General features: G+C 39.4%; 1 protein-coding gene across 1 annotated transcript; it reads right to left on the bottom strand.

The window, feature by feature from the left end:
• Positions 1–6592: 6592 nt before the first annotated feature.
• LOC145122475 (agamous-like MADS-box protein AGL66) lies at positions 6593–8879 on the bottom strand. The gene is made up of 11 exons (XM_079058075.1): positions 8695–8879; positions 8516–8569; positions 8332–8347; positions 8133–8200; positions 7943–7970; positions 7779–7840; positions 7431–7536; positions 7250–7300; positions 6983–7104; positions 6769–6893; positions 6593–6669 (listed from the first exon to the last, which is right to left on the bottom strand). The coding sequence occupies exons 1-11, from the start codon at positions 8877–8879 to the stop codon at positions 6593–6595; spliced, it is 894 nt and encodes a 297-aa protein (XP_078914201.1).
• Between the last annotated feature and the right edge of the window lie 6588 nt (positions 8880–15467).

Here is a 15467-nt window from a genome sequence, read left to right as displayed (position 1 = left end):
TTCCCGATTTAAATGTTCATATATAATATGAAATTGTTCTACTATTCTCTCATCCTCTCTTAACTCATGGTGATTAACATATGAGTATCTAGATATTTTCTTATCAACAAGAAGATTATACAACTCAGGAATATCATTAAACATAGATCGACCACTGATTTGAAAGATGGTCACTTTGTTAACACCATAGATTGGTTTAGTAACCTTTAATCCAAGTTCTAAAATGGAGTCAAATAATAGATTCGTTTTATCCATTAGATCTTCAACAAATTATAGAACTTGAAAAGAGATAAAGTAGATCTGATAAGATTCTAGAGAGAGAAAAACGGATCTGAAAGGGTTTTTAGCGAGAGAAAACAGATCTGAGATGGATTTTAGAAAGAAAAAGTGGATCTGAACACGAAAAATCAAGTAAACACGAAAATTTTCTTCTAAATTTCTTCCAGAACTCGATTCAAGAACAAATCAAATGAAATATTGAGTAGAAGATAACAGATCTGAACAAGATTTTTCAATAAAAACGAGATATTAGACTTTTTCTTTTCAGAAAACTTACAAAACTTGAAGAACAAGGTGAGATTCATGATAAAATATCGCCATAAACAAGATCGATTCTTGCAAAAATCGCTGAGATCTACAAGAACCCGCTCTGATACCACTTGTTGGGAATAAATCCGAGATGACGAATGCGGAATATCAAGAACAATCAAGAATCAATCACCACAATATGCAAGTAATCTGATAAAGGTTTTTCGTGTATATTGATTATGAGATGAACGTACAGAGAAAACCCTAATCTGATAAAAAGCTTACACCAAAAGTAAACCTAATGATTATTTATAGGGAACAAAAAATATATGCCATAAATATAAAATCTATGCCTAATATAAAACAAATGCCTTAGAAGAGCTCGATTAAGAACTTCTACTATAAAGGCACCGTTGGGAATCATAAAATGATTAACCCTAAAAAGGCTTCCCTAAATAACCAAATATGCCATATCAGTTTCAATATCTCAAATACTCAACACCAGGCATATCCTCCGGGAGTACATCCAGATACTCACACACAATCGACATATCGTCCACGGTCGCCTTACCCCGATCCTGGGTATCCATGACATAGGCGACGAAACATGCACAACCCTGATGAAGGTAACGTCTAGCCCTCGCTGCAGAACACATAAGCGGCCCATGTTGCGGTCTCTCACCCTGAATCACCAACTCTCCCCCACTTAGGTTCCGAACCCGAACCAACTGCTACTCACATTCGATCACTACCCCATTAGGGATCAACCAATCCAGGCCCACGATAACCTTGTTCCCGCGCAAAGGAATGGGAACCAGATCAACTGAATACTTCTCGCTGAATAACTGAAGTGTACACCCTCGATGAACCCTCGCAACCTGAATAGACCTATGATCAGCAATCTCCACATCAAGAGGACGATCTAGCTCCCCTGGAGCTCTAGTAAATCTCTTGCTAAGCGTAAGAGATACAAAAGATCGGGTAGCCCATGAATCGAATAATACCAAGGCAGAGATATTGTTCACGAGGAATGATCCTAAAATAAAACACATAATCATAAGCAACTATTCGGTATAATTACAGAGATAAGGAGAAGATACATACCTGTCACCATGTCAGGAGCTGCTCGTACCTCCTCTGTAGTCAGCTTGAACGCCCTACTCTTCGCCGCTGGCGCATCTGCCCGGACCTAACGGCTGTCAGTAATCCTTAATGTCACAGGACCGGGTGCTGACACCGGTCCTGCCGTAGCCAAACTCGGACAATGGGCCTTCTTGTGGCCCTATGATTGCATTGGAAGCAAATCAGGTCAGATAACTGAGTGGTGGGGGTGGTAGCAGTACAATCTCTGCCGATGTGACCAGTCCGGCTGCACTTGAAGCAGCCAGAATCCACCCCTATGCACGTCCCCTCGTGCATCTTGTCGCACTTGCCACAACGGCTACGACCCTGCTGTCCCCTCGGTCGAGAATCAGATACACTGGGCCTCTTGCCCGAACCCTCAACACTCATCGCAGAACCTAGCTTCCTCTTCTTCTCAATCTCTAACTCAATCTCCCTCTCCCTAGCCCTCGCTATCATGTCTTCCAGCATCTTGCAGCTGGATCGGCTAACGAACTGCCGAATGTCGCTCCTCAATATCTTGTGGTACCGGGCCTTCTTCATCTCCTCGTCCGCCACATACTGCGGAACCAAAAGTGCCCTCTCCCTGAACATAGCGGTGATCTCAGTCACTGTCTCAGCAGTCTGACTGAGATCCTGAAACTCCTGCTCCAGCTGTTGCACCTCGATCACCGGTGCAAACTCGGCTCGGAACCTAGTCGAGAAATCACTCCAGGTCATCGAATCAATACCATCACCTCCTACAGCATGCCCTACCTCCTCCCACCAATCACGAGCCTGGTCCTTCAGGAGGTAGGATGCTAGTCTGACCTTGTCCCCCTCGGGACAACGACTAGTACGAAAGGCGTTGCCAACATCTGCCAACCACCTGTTGCTCGCAATGGGGTTCGTGGCCCCATGATAGTCTGGCGCTCCACATGCCGGGTTCGTGGCCCCATGATAGTCTGGCGCTCCAAATGCCCGAAACTCCCGAAGGTCAAAGAGCGCGTCCCAATCAATGCCATAATCTCAACGTGGAAGGCGCTCAATCTCTCATCAAGAATCTCCAGAATACCCTCCTTGACCGAGCCAAAGATCACAGGAGTCTGATCAAGGATACTGCACGTAATCTCATACGAGATGAACTCCCTCATCTGGTCATCAAGCTGCCCGGCTCCAGAACCCGAGCCTGAACCCTCCCCGACACCGAAACTGCCCACTGGCCTGCCTCGCAATACCACCATACTAAAAATAGATCATACAACTATCATAATAAGAATCAATGCGCATATCGGGAAAATCATAACTACATAAGCTTCCTGGCTTCATTACAGCCCTCCTTGAATCGAGTACGGATCCTATACTTCCAGTAATATGGGCCCATATCACCTTTCGCATCTATCTGTACTTTCCTCAAAAAGTGCCTTCACTCAGCCAAGTTACTCTATAACCAACAAATCCCTCGTAGCTAGGGCTCCCAACACTAAATCTCATCCTAAGTTTTCCTAAGGCAGACTCCACACCACTATCTGCCATCAGCTGCAGAAGGAACTCATGCTAACCTTCTCTAACTAGCTCACGAATACAATTACATATTACAAATACTAGATAATTTTTCGAATGAGAGGTCTCTCCCTATAACGGTTGGACTCAAAAAAGAGTTGTGCAACAGAGCTAAACCTAACCTTCTGAAATTATTTAGTTTTCGTAATGTGTAACTTTGCATATTCGCTTACTAACTAGCTAAGACTTGCAAGAACTCCTAAAAGCATAAAGCAAGCAGCATTCGGGCATCAAGTAAACATAACTGAACATAACCTAATCAGGTCATCCTATCGTTGGCTGATCAGTACTAGCATACAAATCTATAAGCTCATACAACATGCATACAAAGGCATCCCTCCTAGATCCTTAGCCCTAATCTAGCATGTGATTCACAATTCACAATTCATAATTCATATCATATATAAGCATGTATGGGTATTTTGGGATAACTTACTTGAGCTCGGCTGATTTAACACACCACACCCTTTTCTCTTTTAGAACTTCTTTTTATAAAAATGTTTTCTTTTAAAACTTTCTACTAAGTCCTTATTTTGAGTTCAGACACACCCGAGATTGTGCCCGAATACCTCAAACCAAGGCTCTAATATCAACTTGAAACATCCAAAAATATGGTCCCAAAAATTTTGTTTTTAATAATAGATAAAATAGTGATTCCAATAACATCCAATCATCTCAAATAAAAAGTTAAAAACCAATGTATCAGTTGTCATAAAATCAGAGTAAAACATCATTTGCGGAATCTTAATGGTGCGTGCGATGCAGTCATCCTAAGCTCTTCCCCTTGGAACCAGAAGTACTTGAAACATAAACTAAAAACCGTAATCACAAATCTTAGTGAGTTCCCCTAAAATACCACATATCAAACATACAATAAACATATAGTGGGACCCGCCCGACATCGAGTTGAGCTCGGTAAAATGGGCCCCGCCCAACATACAATGACTGATATCAACGTAAACACATACTCATGCAATAATAACATAGATACATAACATACAGAAATCCATTAGGACCCGCCCGACATTGAGCCTTAGCTCGAAATACATACAAGCACATGCAAGAGTGACGAAGACAACTAGCATACTAACAACATAATATAAACATGGGACGACCTTGGTGCCTTCGACCCGCTAAACCCGGTAAGGAAACTCACCTCGAATACAGAAAGGTGGCTAAACGGATCCCGTCTCCGAATATCGACTCAACTCAACCCTTAAACATAAAAGATTTTCTTAAGTTCAGCAAAACCCTAAAATTAGGGTTTCCTCCTGAGCGGCCAACTCGCCGAGTTGAGGCACCTCAACTCGTCAAGTTGCCTCATAAAACCCCGCAGTCAAGACAACTTCTACTCGACGAGTTGAGGCTTCCAACTCGCGGAGTTCTCCAAGGAAAAATATAACAATTGCAAAGATAAATACATACCAGGAACTAGGCATTACAATTCTCCCCCACTTGAATCATACTTCGTCCTCGAAGTCCACCGTCTCGAACAATCCTAGATAATGGTCCGTCGTCTCCTCCTCATGCTCCTAAGTCCATTCCGACCCCTTGCGGTGCAGCCACTGCACCTTCACAAGCTCCACCACCTTTTTGCTCAAGGTTTTCCATCTTCCGATGCATTATTCTTGTTTCCACCATCAGCTATGTTCATGTTTATAACATATCTATACTTTATTTTAAACATTAATTATCTGATTATCTAAACATATAAATATTATTTAAATAGATAAATATTATCTTTGTGATTTTGCGTATACACATATCCGAATATTTATGGTTTGGTGTCGTAATGTAAGGTATTTCCTGGTATAGACATGCATCGAACAACAAAGAAAATGTTAACCACGTATATGCAAAACTTCAAAATGCCATTGAGTGTGATTTTAATGTATTGAAAGCATGGTTCCGTGCACAAAAGAGATGGTTCCATTTATGTCGGTTAACCAATGAAACATTATCATTACATTTTTTGCATTTTATAATTTTATACGAAAAGAGAGCTTAAGTGATGAGTATTTATATAATTACGTTCAACTCGATATGCCACTTGCAAATAACCATGTACAAGATGATGATGAGGATGACAACATTCAAACAAGTGAAAGTGCAGCGCACCAAAAATATATCGCTTATTTATGAGATCAAGTTGCTAACTAGTTAATACAAAATATATAACTGTTCAAATAAGTTTGTTATGTCCATAAGTCTGTTGTTGCAATTTACTTTCCATGTTGTCTTTTTCAGGCCACGTCTCCCTTCAGCACAAGGTAGCTATATAATGACTTCATATCTGCCACACTCCTAAGGAATTACGAGAAGGAATATAGGGAAAAGTTATTTATTTTTTGTCTCGCCTTGAAATTGAACATGAATTTATCTATCACCATGAAGAAGCCATCTGGAAAACCAAAAACCTAAGAAGCGAGCGACTTAGGGTTGTCCAGAATACAAATTAAACAAATGTGGTGCTAATATTAATACTTGTAAACATTATTTACTATTTTTATTTTGAGGTTTGACCATCTCATGAAAGAATGAAAGTATTGAAGTGATTTGACTTTTTCACCATATGTGCATCATGTTGTAAGTAACATAATAATATAATAACAATATGATTACATGTGTATATAATCATACAAGAATATTCATATGATATTTTTCTAAGTAAGGTGATTTAATATGATTTATAAATGTTTTGTGTTGGCTTTTATGTTTGTAGCAACACCTGCAGGCACACCTTGTTTGGTTGTTAATAGGTATCTTGATGCAAATGGCTAATCCAAAGGATTAGAATCCTAGAAGAATACTCAGTACATGTGTAAATAAAACATTTTCAATGTAACATCAATTTTAAAGAAGTCAAAATCATATGTGCTTTTAATGAGTTTTAATCCATCAATCAATGGTGCAATGTTATGATCTAAGGTGAATTAGTTTGATGTTTGTGTCTTTTCTCTATGTTACTTATGGTCACTTTTTCTATAAATAAGATAAGGTATGCAATACAAACATTGTTATTAACTCCAATATACTAACTCTTAGTTTTTAAAAAGGAAATATAAAAGTTAGAAATATGTTTAGCTTTTTTTGCTCATATTTGTATAGCTTAATTGTCTATTTAAAAATATAAGTTTTTAACCAATTTTGACCCTAAAATTTGTGTTGGAATCTTTTAAGGAATCTCCATTCATGCATCAATAAAGCATTCATGAAGCATATAACTACTAATTAAAATAAAATATATATATACATATAACTTAGAGTTCATCATTCTAAAATGACATCAGAAAATATAAAAACATAGTACGACAGGAAATTATCAAAGATTAACACTTCTACTTTGATTTTATGGAGAAAACTGTTGGGAGGAAATATAATTAACGCTTCTAATTTGACTTCATGGAGAAAATTGCGGGAGGAAATTTTCATTGAATGACCGTTCTCCAGGTTGTGTCATCATCATAGGGCCACTTCCTACATGCCAAATCGAAGAGTTATGGTGGATTCATTTTTAAAACTTTAATTGGTATATTTGTGCAAATAAAATAAAGGAAGTGTAACAAGCATATATACCAGAGGGATAGAATTGTGTCCATGGAGATAGATTCATATCAATAACTTGTCCAAACTCAGATCGTTGAACATTCACATTGTTATCATTCTCAATCACACTAGCTCGGTTTGCATTCTCATTTTGTCTGCATATAATGGTTAAAAAGAATAAATTTTCTTAAAACATTCAACACTGTTGAAGTTCATAAAAAGTTATACATATATTTACAATCACCTATGAGGATGAATCCCATTGAAGTTCATAAAATTCATGATCTGCACTTGAGGTTCTCTCGGTGGAAGCCAGTCAAACATGTTGCTTGGGTTTGTAGTAACCATGTTATTAATGTTTATGCGCTATAAAACCGATAAACAAATTCAACAGATAATATATATATATATATATATATATATATATATATATATATATATATATATATATATATATGTATATATCGTTTTAGTTTTATTTCTTTTATCTTTCAAAGTTGTGTAAACATACCTGTGTAGTAGATTCTGCATCTGTCGAGTTATACTTCTCAACTAGAACTTGCTAGTTAATTGAAACAAACAGATCAAATTAGTTTTATATTCATTATATATATATATATATATATATATATATATATATATATACACACACACACATTTGAATCAACATAATATGATCATGTTATGTACACATGTACCTTGCGAAGACGAACATGTTTCAGAGTCTCCTGAAGAACTTCTTCCCGATACTCAGCTTCACACAACGCTGTAATTTCAGAAGGATCCCCTTCAAACATCCTACACACATACAACATAAGATAGATTTAGCCATTAAACTTTTAACAAAGTTACATGATAATTACACTAATAACATGTGTTGTCTTTGTATAACTGGGTTATAAACAAGATAAATTTATTTAAGTATGAGTTAGATAAATTTATTTTCTAGTAATGTAAATTGTATATTGACTTGAGTTACATAAGAATTAATCGCTATAACATTCTCATAAGATAACTTCAAATAACATAAAGATATTTACCTGAGACGCTTTTCCATTTCTATCATCTGGGACTTGCATCGGATGATTTCTTTTTGAATTCCCTGTAACAAAGTAAAATACAGTTATAAAATTGCAATGATTCATGGTTGGTAATGAAACAACCAAAAATCTATATAAAATAGATTGGCTACAATATGATGTACCTCAAATTGTGAATCTGCATTTGATAGGCTACTTCTGAGATCAAATTAAATAAATTAGTAAAGTTATAAGCTTTAGTCAAAAATCAACATCATTAATTTTGAAATACCTAGAACAAAAAGAAGTAGAGAAGGAAAATATAAGTAATAAGAATGATGTATTCAATTGTGATTTTAGAAACAAAGGAAAAACCTGGCTTGGTTTTGAATACGGTGATCTTGTGCTTCTCTTCTCAACTTTCCTAAAGCCTTTTCCAGGTACTGCTTTAAATATAGATCGAATTAGCTCATTTGATCCAAAGTTTATAGTTTTTTTATTTACTACTCCATACCATCATATTACTATAGTAGTATGATAAATTCGTGACAACCAAATGCGTAAAAATATGTACCTCTTGGTTCTGCAACCTTCAGATGATTTTTGATGCATCAATACGGATCCAAATTAGATTACAAGCAAAACAAAGTACACATACACAAATAGTAGAAAAAGTTAAAATCCAAAGAAGAGTCATTCATACCAAACAAATTTATGGAAAAAAATTAATTAAAACATTGACACTACTTAATGCGTACCTTCCTCTTTCATGATCGGGAAGATTTATGTACCGGGCCATAATTTCTTCGATACTATCAAACACCCAAACAAGAATTTTAGGAAAATAATCAATGGGCGGTTAGAATAAAGCTCCAAAACAACACAAAATATATGCTCAAAAGGGGATTTATTTTGCATTAAAGGTTGATCTTTTTACCTTTTACTTCCAGAGAAAATGCTAGCTCTTCCGGAGGGAGAAAACATGATGAGGGCAACATCCACATCACATAGAACAGATAGCTCATAAGCCTTCTTGATCAACCCATTTCTTCTTTTTGAGAAAGTAACTTGCCTATTTGTTGTATTTTCTATTTTCTTGATCTGTAATTTTACTCTCCCCATTGTTTATTCATAGAATGATCAATTTCTTCTGATAATGTGTGTAGTTGAGAAGAATTAAGAAAGGAAGAGGTGAAGTAATGAGGAGGTGGATGAATGTGAAGAGATTTATGCAATGGAGTTTTGTCACTACTAGGCAAGGTGACATATGAGAGAGATAGAGGTGGCGGTGGTCGTTGGTGTCACCTAGCGAATATAAATACTAAAATATTCAATATTAGCTGCTAAGCATGAAAAGCAAGACATGTTCGTAGATCGGGTTCCTAACGCGTGACCAAATTTGTAGTGGTCCATGAATCGAATCTTAAAAGTCATGGTTTGCGGGCTTGCACACCATAAATTCATGAACTTTGTATAAGATTCATGCTTTTCATACGGGCACAAATTTTAAACTAGAAACGAGAGTATTAGATATAAATTTACTGTATATTGCATTGTAACTTTGGAATTTAGTCATCAAAGGTAACTTATATTGAATGTATAGACTTTTAGGATAATTTTTGAATAGAAATTACTTCATCTATAAATGGAATCAAACTTCAACATTTATATATGAGATAAGTTGGTTTATTAAGCTCCATTTAAACTATATTAAACTTTATATGAAGAGTAAGAGCACCTAAAAGATAAGGGCAAAATTTTATATATATATATATATATATATATATATATATATATATATATATATATATATATATATATATATATATATAGAGAGAGAGAGAGAGAGAAAGAGAGAGGGGGGGGGAGGGAGGTGTTATTTCCACTTTTTTTTATCCATCCACTTAAAAAAATATGTTTTGACTTTTATACATTCATTATGATTCTATCTTTCTAATTGAAATGAACGGTAAAAAAGTCAAAACACTTTGTTTTCAAGTTGATGAATAATTAACATGAGTGGAAATGTCTCATCCCATCTATATCTGGTGGGCCTTGAAACTCTTAACGAGGCAAAATTTATGTTCTTTTGAATTTGGCTCTATTTTCACCTCTTTAATCATTATCTAATTTGTCCATGAAGAATTCTATTAAGTCTTCAATATGTTATGCATAACATTTTGTTTGAGATTAAGCCCAACTAGCCATACGTAAGGAAACAAAACCCAAAGTTAAAAAGATTTGGTAGCTACTAGCAAGTTATTTTATTTAAATCATAATTTAACTACTCGCACTACTACAAAATTTGATGTATTTTATTCGGTCAAAGATATATAACTTCAAGTATGTCCTTTTTAAGCACTTAGAATGTATGAACTACTCAAAATGGCTAAATTATAACCTAATGAGTTCCCATACAATGACTTTAGATAAAATCTTGAAATTTATATTGTGGATGTATGTGGAGATGCAATATTGAACAACTTGAACAGTAATATAAACTTAATGAAGATGATGGTCAAAACAAACAAGCATTCAATATATCTAATGATATATATCTTTTACTAAAAAATTTCAACACATCTATTCTGCCACCTCAATTAAATTGGATATATGTGAGCCTGAATCATAGATTCGCTACTCATATGGACGTACAAATGACAATTTTTAACAAATCTTAAAAGTTTATTGAACACCCAAAACAAAGTTTATAGCAATAAACAAACTTCTATGATTTATACAACAATAATATAAAAAACAGTGCGATAATATAATTTCTTCCAACAAACGATTACAAAATTACAAAAATACATAAAATGGAGAATAATTAAAGTTTTATGGTATAAGAATAAGCATATGTATTTATATTGGTTTGAATGTAGAACAAAAACTTAAACCATTTGACAAGGATACCCTCTTCGTCTCCACCAAATTTAATCACCAATAGTTGATCAATTAAAATCCTTACATCTTTAATGAATTTCTGAAACCGCTGAGAAAAATTTGCTAATTAGTGCTCTAAATACCATAGAAATATGAAGTGGACCTCTACCACAAATTCTCTATAATGTAGTTACACAATAAAAAATAAATTGAAGCAAAAAAGTTGATAAGAAAATATGAATATTTGTGTCCCTGAAATCACGATCTAACTCGTCAAGTTTGCTCCATTAACTTGTCGAGTCCTAGAACCTGAAATCGCGATCTAACTCGTCGAGTTTCCCCACCGACTCGTCGAGTTCCCAGGCTACTCTTAGGCGCGATTTACCGAATCAACTCGTCGAGTTCTACCTTAAGCTAAAACGGGAAAAACCAACTCAACTCGTAGAGTCCCTTTATGGACTCACCGAGTTCCCCAGTCTGATTGAGCCATCTCAATGGATTAAGCTCCTAACCTTTAGATCCAAACTCCACACTTCATCTACACACTGGGAATACACTTTTAAGGGTAAACTTTCCAACTTTACCCGCTATTAGTCCCTCTTTATGGGTTTAGCTCAAACCCTAACTCTCTAGAACATAGACCTTGGTCCACAAGCCATAGAACTCTAAATCAAAGTAAAATATAATAGATCTAGGCCTTGGACATCGGTTGGACACGTAAAGTTCCTAGCTTTCCGTCCATGCATGGCCTTTTAGGGCTAAAAAGGCCATAATAACGTTTTTAAGCTTGCATGGGGCTTCCATGGTCATAAAGTTTGCACCTTTATGCCATGGAACCCCTTCTAGATCCCAGATCTGAAATGTAAGTCACTTGGGATGCCCAAATCCCAAAGACCAAGGTTATTGAACCAAAACCCTCATAAAAATGGAAGTAAGTAGATCTAATGAATGAATGGTCAAGTTAGAGACTTGATTACCAGAAAGTGATGAGGATGGAAGGAAATCCCTGAATCTACTATCTTTTCCTTGAACCTTCTAGCTCCTTCTTCTTCTTCTAGCTTCAAGAACACACAAAATCACTCAAGAATGGCTCACACGCTCACAAATGCTCTAGGGTTTCATGGATTAGGGTTAAGGACTTGGAGGCTGGAAATGAGGTCAAAAGGTGGGAATTAAGATGCTTAAATAGGGTGCAAAACCCCGGAATTAGGGTTTCACTCTGGAAGACCTACTCGCCGAGTCGAGGGCTCTCGACTCGTCGAGTCGATAGTTGAAAACCCGCGTCCAAGACTCGATTCTACTCGACGAGTCTGGGGCTTCCAACTCGTCTAGTAGCTCTATAGAAATGAATAATTAATAAATAAATGCATACCAGAAAACGGGCGTTACAATTCTCCCCCACTTATTTTAGACTTCATCCTTGAAGTCTGCTATGTCTGGAAACAACTCTGGGTAGTGTTCCCTCATCTCCTCCTCGGGCTCCCAAGTCCACTCAAAACCCTTGTGGTGCTGCCACTGCACCTTCACTAGCTGAACAACCTTGTTCCTCAAGGTTTTCGTCTTGCGATCCAGAATCGCCACCGGTCTCTCAATGTAGTTCAGGCTGTTGTCAACCTAAATATACTCTAAGGGTACAATCACTGAATCATCTACTAGGCACTTCCGTAATTGAGAAACATGAAAAGTGTTGTGGATCTGGTTGAGCTCTGCTGGAAGATCCAATCGGTACGCCACCTTGCCCACCTGGGCTATAACTCTGAAAGGACCGATGTACCTTGGGTCCAGCTTTCCCCACTTCCGGAACCGGATGACACCTTTCCAAGGTGACACCTTCTAGAGGACCATATCGCCCACCTGAAACTCCAAGTCTTAACGTTGCTTGTCTGTGTAGCTCTTATGCCGGCTCTGAGCAGTCTAGAGCCTGCTCCAGACCTGCTGGATCTGCTTTGTAGTCTTGAGTACTACCTCAGTACTTCCCATGACTCTCTGACCGACCTCGCCCCAAAAGATTGGGGTCCTACACTTCCTCCCGTAGAGCATCTCGAAGGGAGGTCAGTCTATGTTGGCGTGGTAGCTGTTGTTATACGAAAACTCTGCTAACGGAAGATATGTATCCTAACTACCACCGAAATCCAAAACACATGCACGAAGCATATCCTCGAGAGTCTGAATTATCCTCTCACTTTGTCCATTCGTCTGGGGGTGGAAAGCAGTGCTGAAGTGAAGACGAGTACCCATCTCGTCGTGAAAACGCTTCCAAAATCTGGAAGTGAAACGAACATCTCGGTCGGACACCAACAAGACAGGCACTCCATGTTGTGTCACTATCTCCCGCACGTAAATCTCAGCCAGCTTCTCGGCCGATATACTCTCTTGGATCGGGATAAAATGAGCACTCCTGGTCAACCGATCCACAATGACCCATATCAAATCTACTCCACGTGCGGTCCTGGGAAGCTTGGTGATGAAATCCATGGTGATATCTTCCCACTTCCACACGGGAATGTCTAGCGGTTGCATCTTGCCGTGGGTCCTCTGGTGCTCTGCCCTGACCTTCCTGCATGTCAAGCATCTTTCCACGTACCATGGTACATCCCGCTTCATGCAGGGCCACCAGTAATCAGGACGAATATCTCTGTACATCTTCGTTTCCCCGGGATGGATGGAGAACCTGGACTTGTAGGCCTCATCCATCAGAATCTGCCGTACTCCACCCATGTACGGTACCCAGACCCTCCCATGCAGGGTTAATAGCCTACGGCTATCGTAATCAAAGGAGGTCACCTGGCCTATGATCCGCTCACACTTCCGACACTCCTCCTTCAGGCCATCTACCTGCGCCTCTTTGATCTGCTCCAGTAATGGAGTAATCACTTTCATCCTCAGACAGATGTCTCGAATCGGGGCTGCTACCGCCTTGCGGCTCAGGGCATCGGCCACCACATTGGCCTTGCCCGGGTGGTAAAGGATCTCACAGTCGTAGTCGTTCACCACATCTAACCACCGACGCTGCCTCATATTCATATTCAGATGATCCATGAGGTTCCTCAAACTCTTGTGGTCCGTGTAAATGGTACAAAATGGACCCCATAGAGGTAATGCCGCCAAATCTTGAGGGCGAACACCACAGCCCCCAGCTCCAAATCATGTGTCGGGTAGTTGGCCTCGTGAGGCTTTAACTGCCTCGAAGCGTAAGCTATCACGTGACCCCACTGCTTCAATACCGTACCCAAACCCGTGATCGAAGCGTCACAGTAAACCACGAAGTCATCAACGCCTTCCGGCAAAGTCAGAATCGGTGCCTCACATAACCGCTATCTGAGAGTCTCGAAGGTTGCCTGTTGCTTAGGCCCATAGTAGAAGGTCACCGACTTCTTGGCCAGTCGGGTCAAGGCAACGACGATCTTGGAGAAGTCCTGAATAAATCTCCGGTAGTAACCCGCTAGACCTAGGAAACTCTGAATCTCAGTTGGAGACCTCGGAATCTCCCACTTCATCATGGCCTCTATCTTGGCCGGATCGACCAGAATACCCTTCTGGTTGACAAGGTGCCCAAGAAATTGCACCTCGCGCAACCAGAACTCGCACTTGGAGAACCTTGCGAAAAGTCTATCCCTCCTCAGTGTCTCCAACACCTCCCTCAGGTGCTCCTCATGCTACTCCTGAGTCTTAAAATAGACCAAGATATCATTGATGAAGACTATCACAGAACGATCCAAGACTGGTCTGCACACGCGGTTCATGAGGTCCATGAACGTGGCTGGAGCATTGGTGAGCCCAAACGGCATCACCACAAACTCATAGTGACCATAACGAGTCCTAAAAGCTGTCTTCTGCACGTCATCATCCCTGTCTCGCATCTGGTGATAACCCGATCGCAAATCAATCATGGTGAACTAAGATGCACCCTGTATCTAGTCAAACAAATCATCAATCCTCGGGAGGGGATAACGGTTCTTCACCGTTACCTTATTCAGCTCCCGATAGTCTATGCACATCTGATGCGACCCGTCCTTTTTCTTCACAAACAGGACCGGGGCTCCCCATGGCGAACTACTCAGCCTGATAAATCCCTTGTCTAGCAGCTCTCGCAGCTATGTAGACAACTCCTGCATCTCGGGAGGAGCCAACCGATATGGTGCCTTGGCAATCGGAGCCCCACCAGGGACTAGGTCAATCCTAAACTTAACTTGTCTCTCTGGAGGTACCCCAGGTAAATCCTTCGGGAATATGTCTGGGTACTCTCGCACTACCGGTACGTCATCGACTGTCGCCTTACCCTTATCCCAGGTATCCATGACATAGACGATATAACCCGCACAACCCTGCTGAAGATAACACCTCGCCCTCGCTGTTGTGTATATAGTCAATCCACCCTGTGGTCTCTCGCCCTGAATCATGTGCCCTGTCCTTTAGAAGAAAGGACACAAGCTGGAGCGGCTCACAAACTGCCGAATGTCACTCCTCAACATCTCATGATATCGTGCATTTTTCATCTCCTCGTCCGCCATATACTGTGGAACGAGAAGGGCCCTCTCCGTAAACTTAGCGGTGATCTCCATCACCGTCTCAGTGGTCTGCTGTAGATCTTGGAACTCCCTAGCAAGCTGTTGCACCTCTATCACAGGTGCAAACTCGACCTTGAACCTGGCCGAAAAGTCACTCCAAGTCATAGCATCAATAGCTACATCATCACTAAAGGCATGTCCGACCTCCTCCCACCAGTCACGTGTCCTGTCCTTCAGAAGACAGGACGCAAGTCGAACCTTGTCCCCCTTGGGACATCTGCTAGTTTGGAATATGTTGGTGACATCCGCCAACCATCTA

Source organism: Lactuca virosa, chromosome 6 (genome assembly GCF_052849685.1).
Source record: "Lactuca virosa cultivar CGN04683 chromosome 6, Lactuca_virosa_CGN04683_v6, whole genome shotgun sequence".
NCBI classification, from domain to species: Eukaryota; Viridiplantae; Streptophyta; class Magnoliopsida; order Asterales; family Asteraceae; genus Lactuca; species Lactuca virosa.
The sequence above is the reverse complement of the archived record's forward strand: the minus strand, read 5'-3'. Positions and strand labels throughout refer to the sequence as shown.

Excerpts from the sequence above, each read along its gene's own strand:
- LOC145122475 (XM_079058075.1), bottom strand. The coding sequence starts at position 8,879 with ATGGGGAGAGTAAAATTACAGATCAAGAAAATAGAAAATACAACAAAT. Across the intron at positions 7,841-7,942 it reads ATGCAGATTCACAATTTGAG|GGAATTCAAAAAGAAATCAT; the intron begins GTACATCATATT and ends ACTTTGTTACAG. Across the intron at positions 7,301-7,430 it reads TTCGTCTTCGCAAGGTACAT|CAAGTTCTAGTTGAGAAGTA; the intron begins GTGTACATAACA and ends TCAATTAACTAG.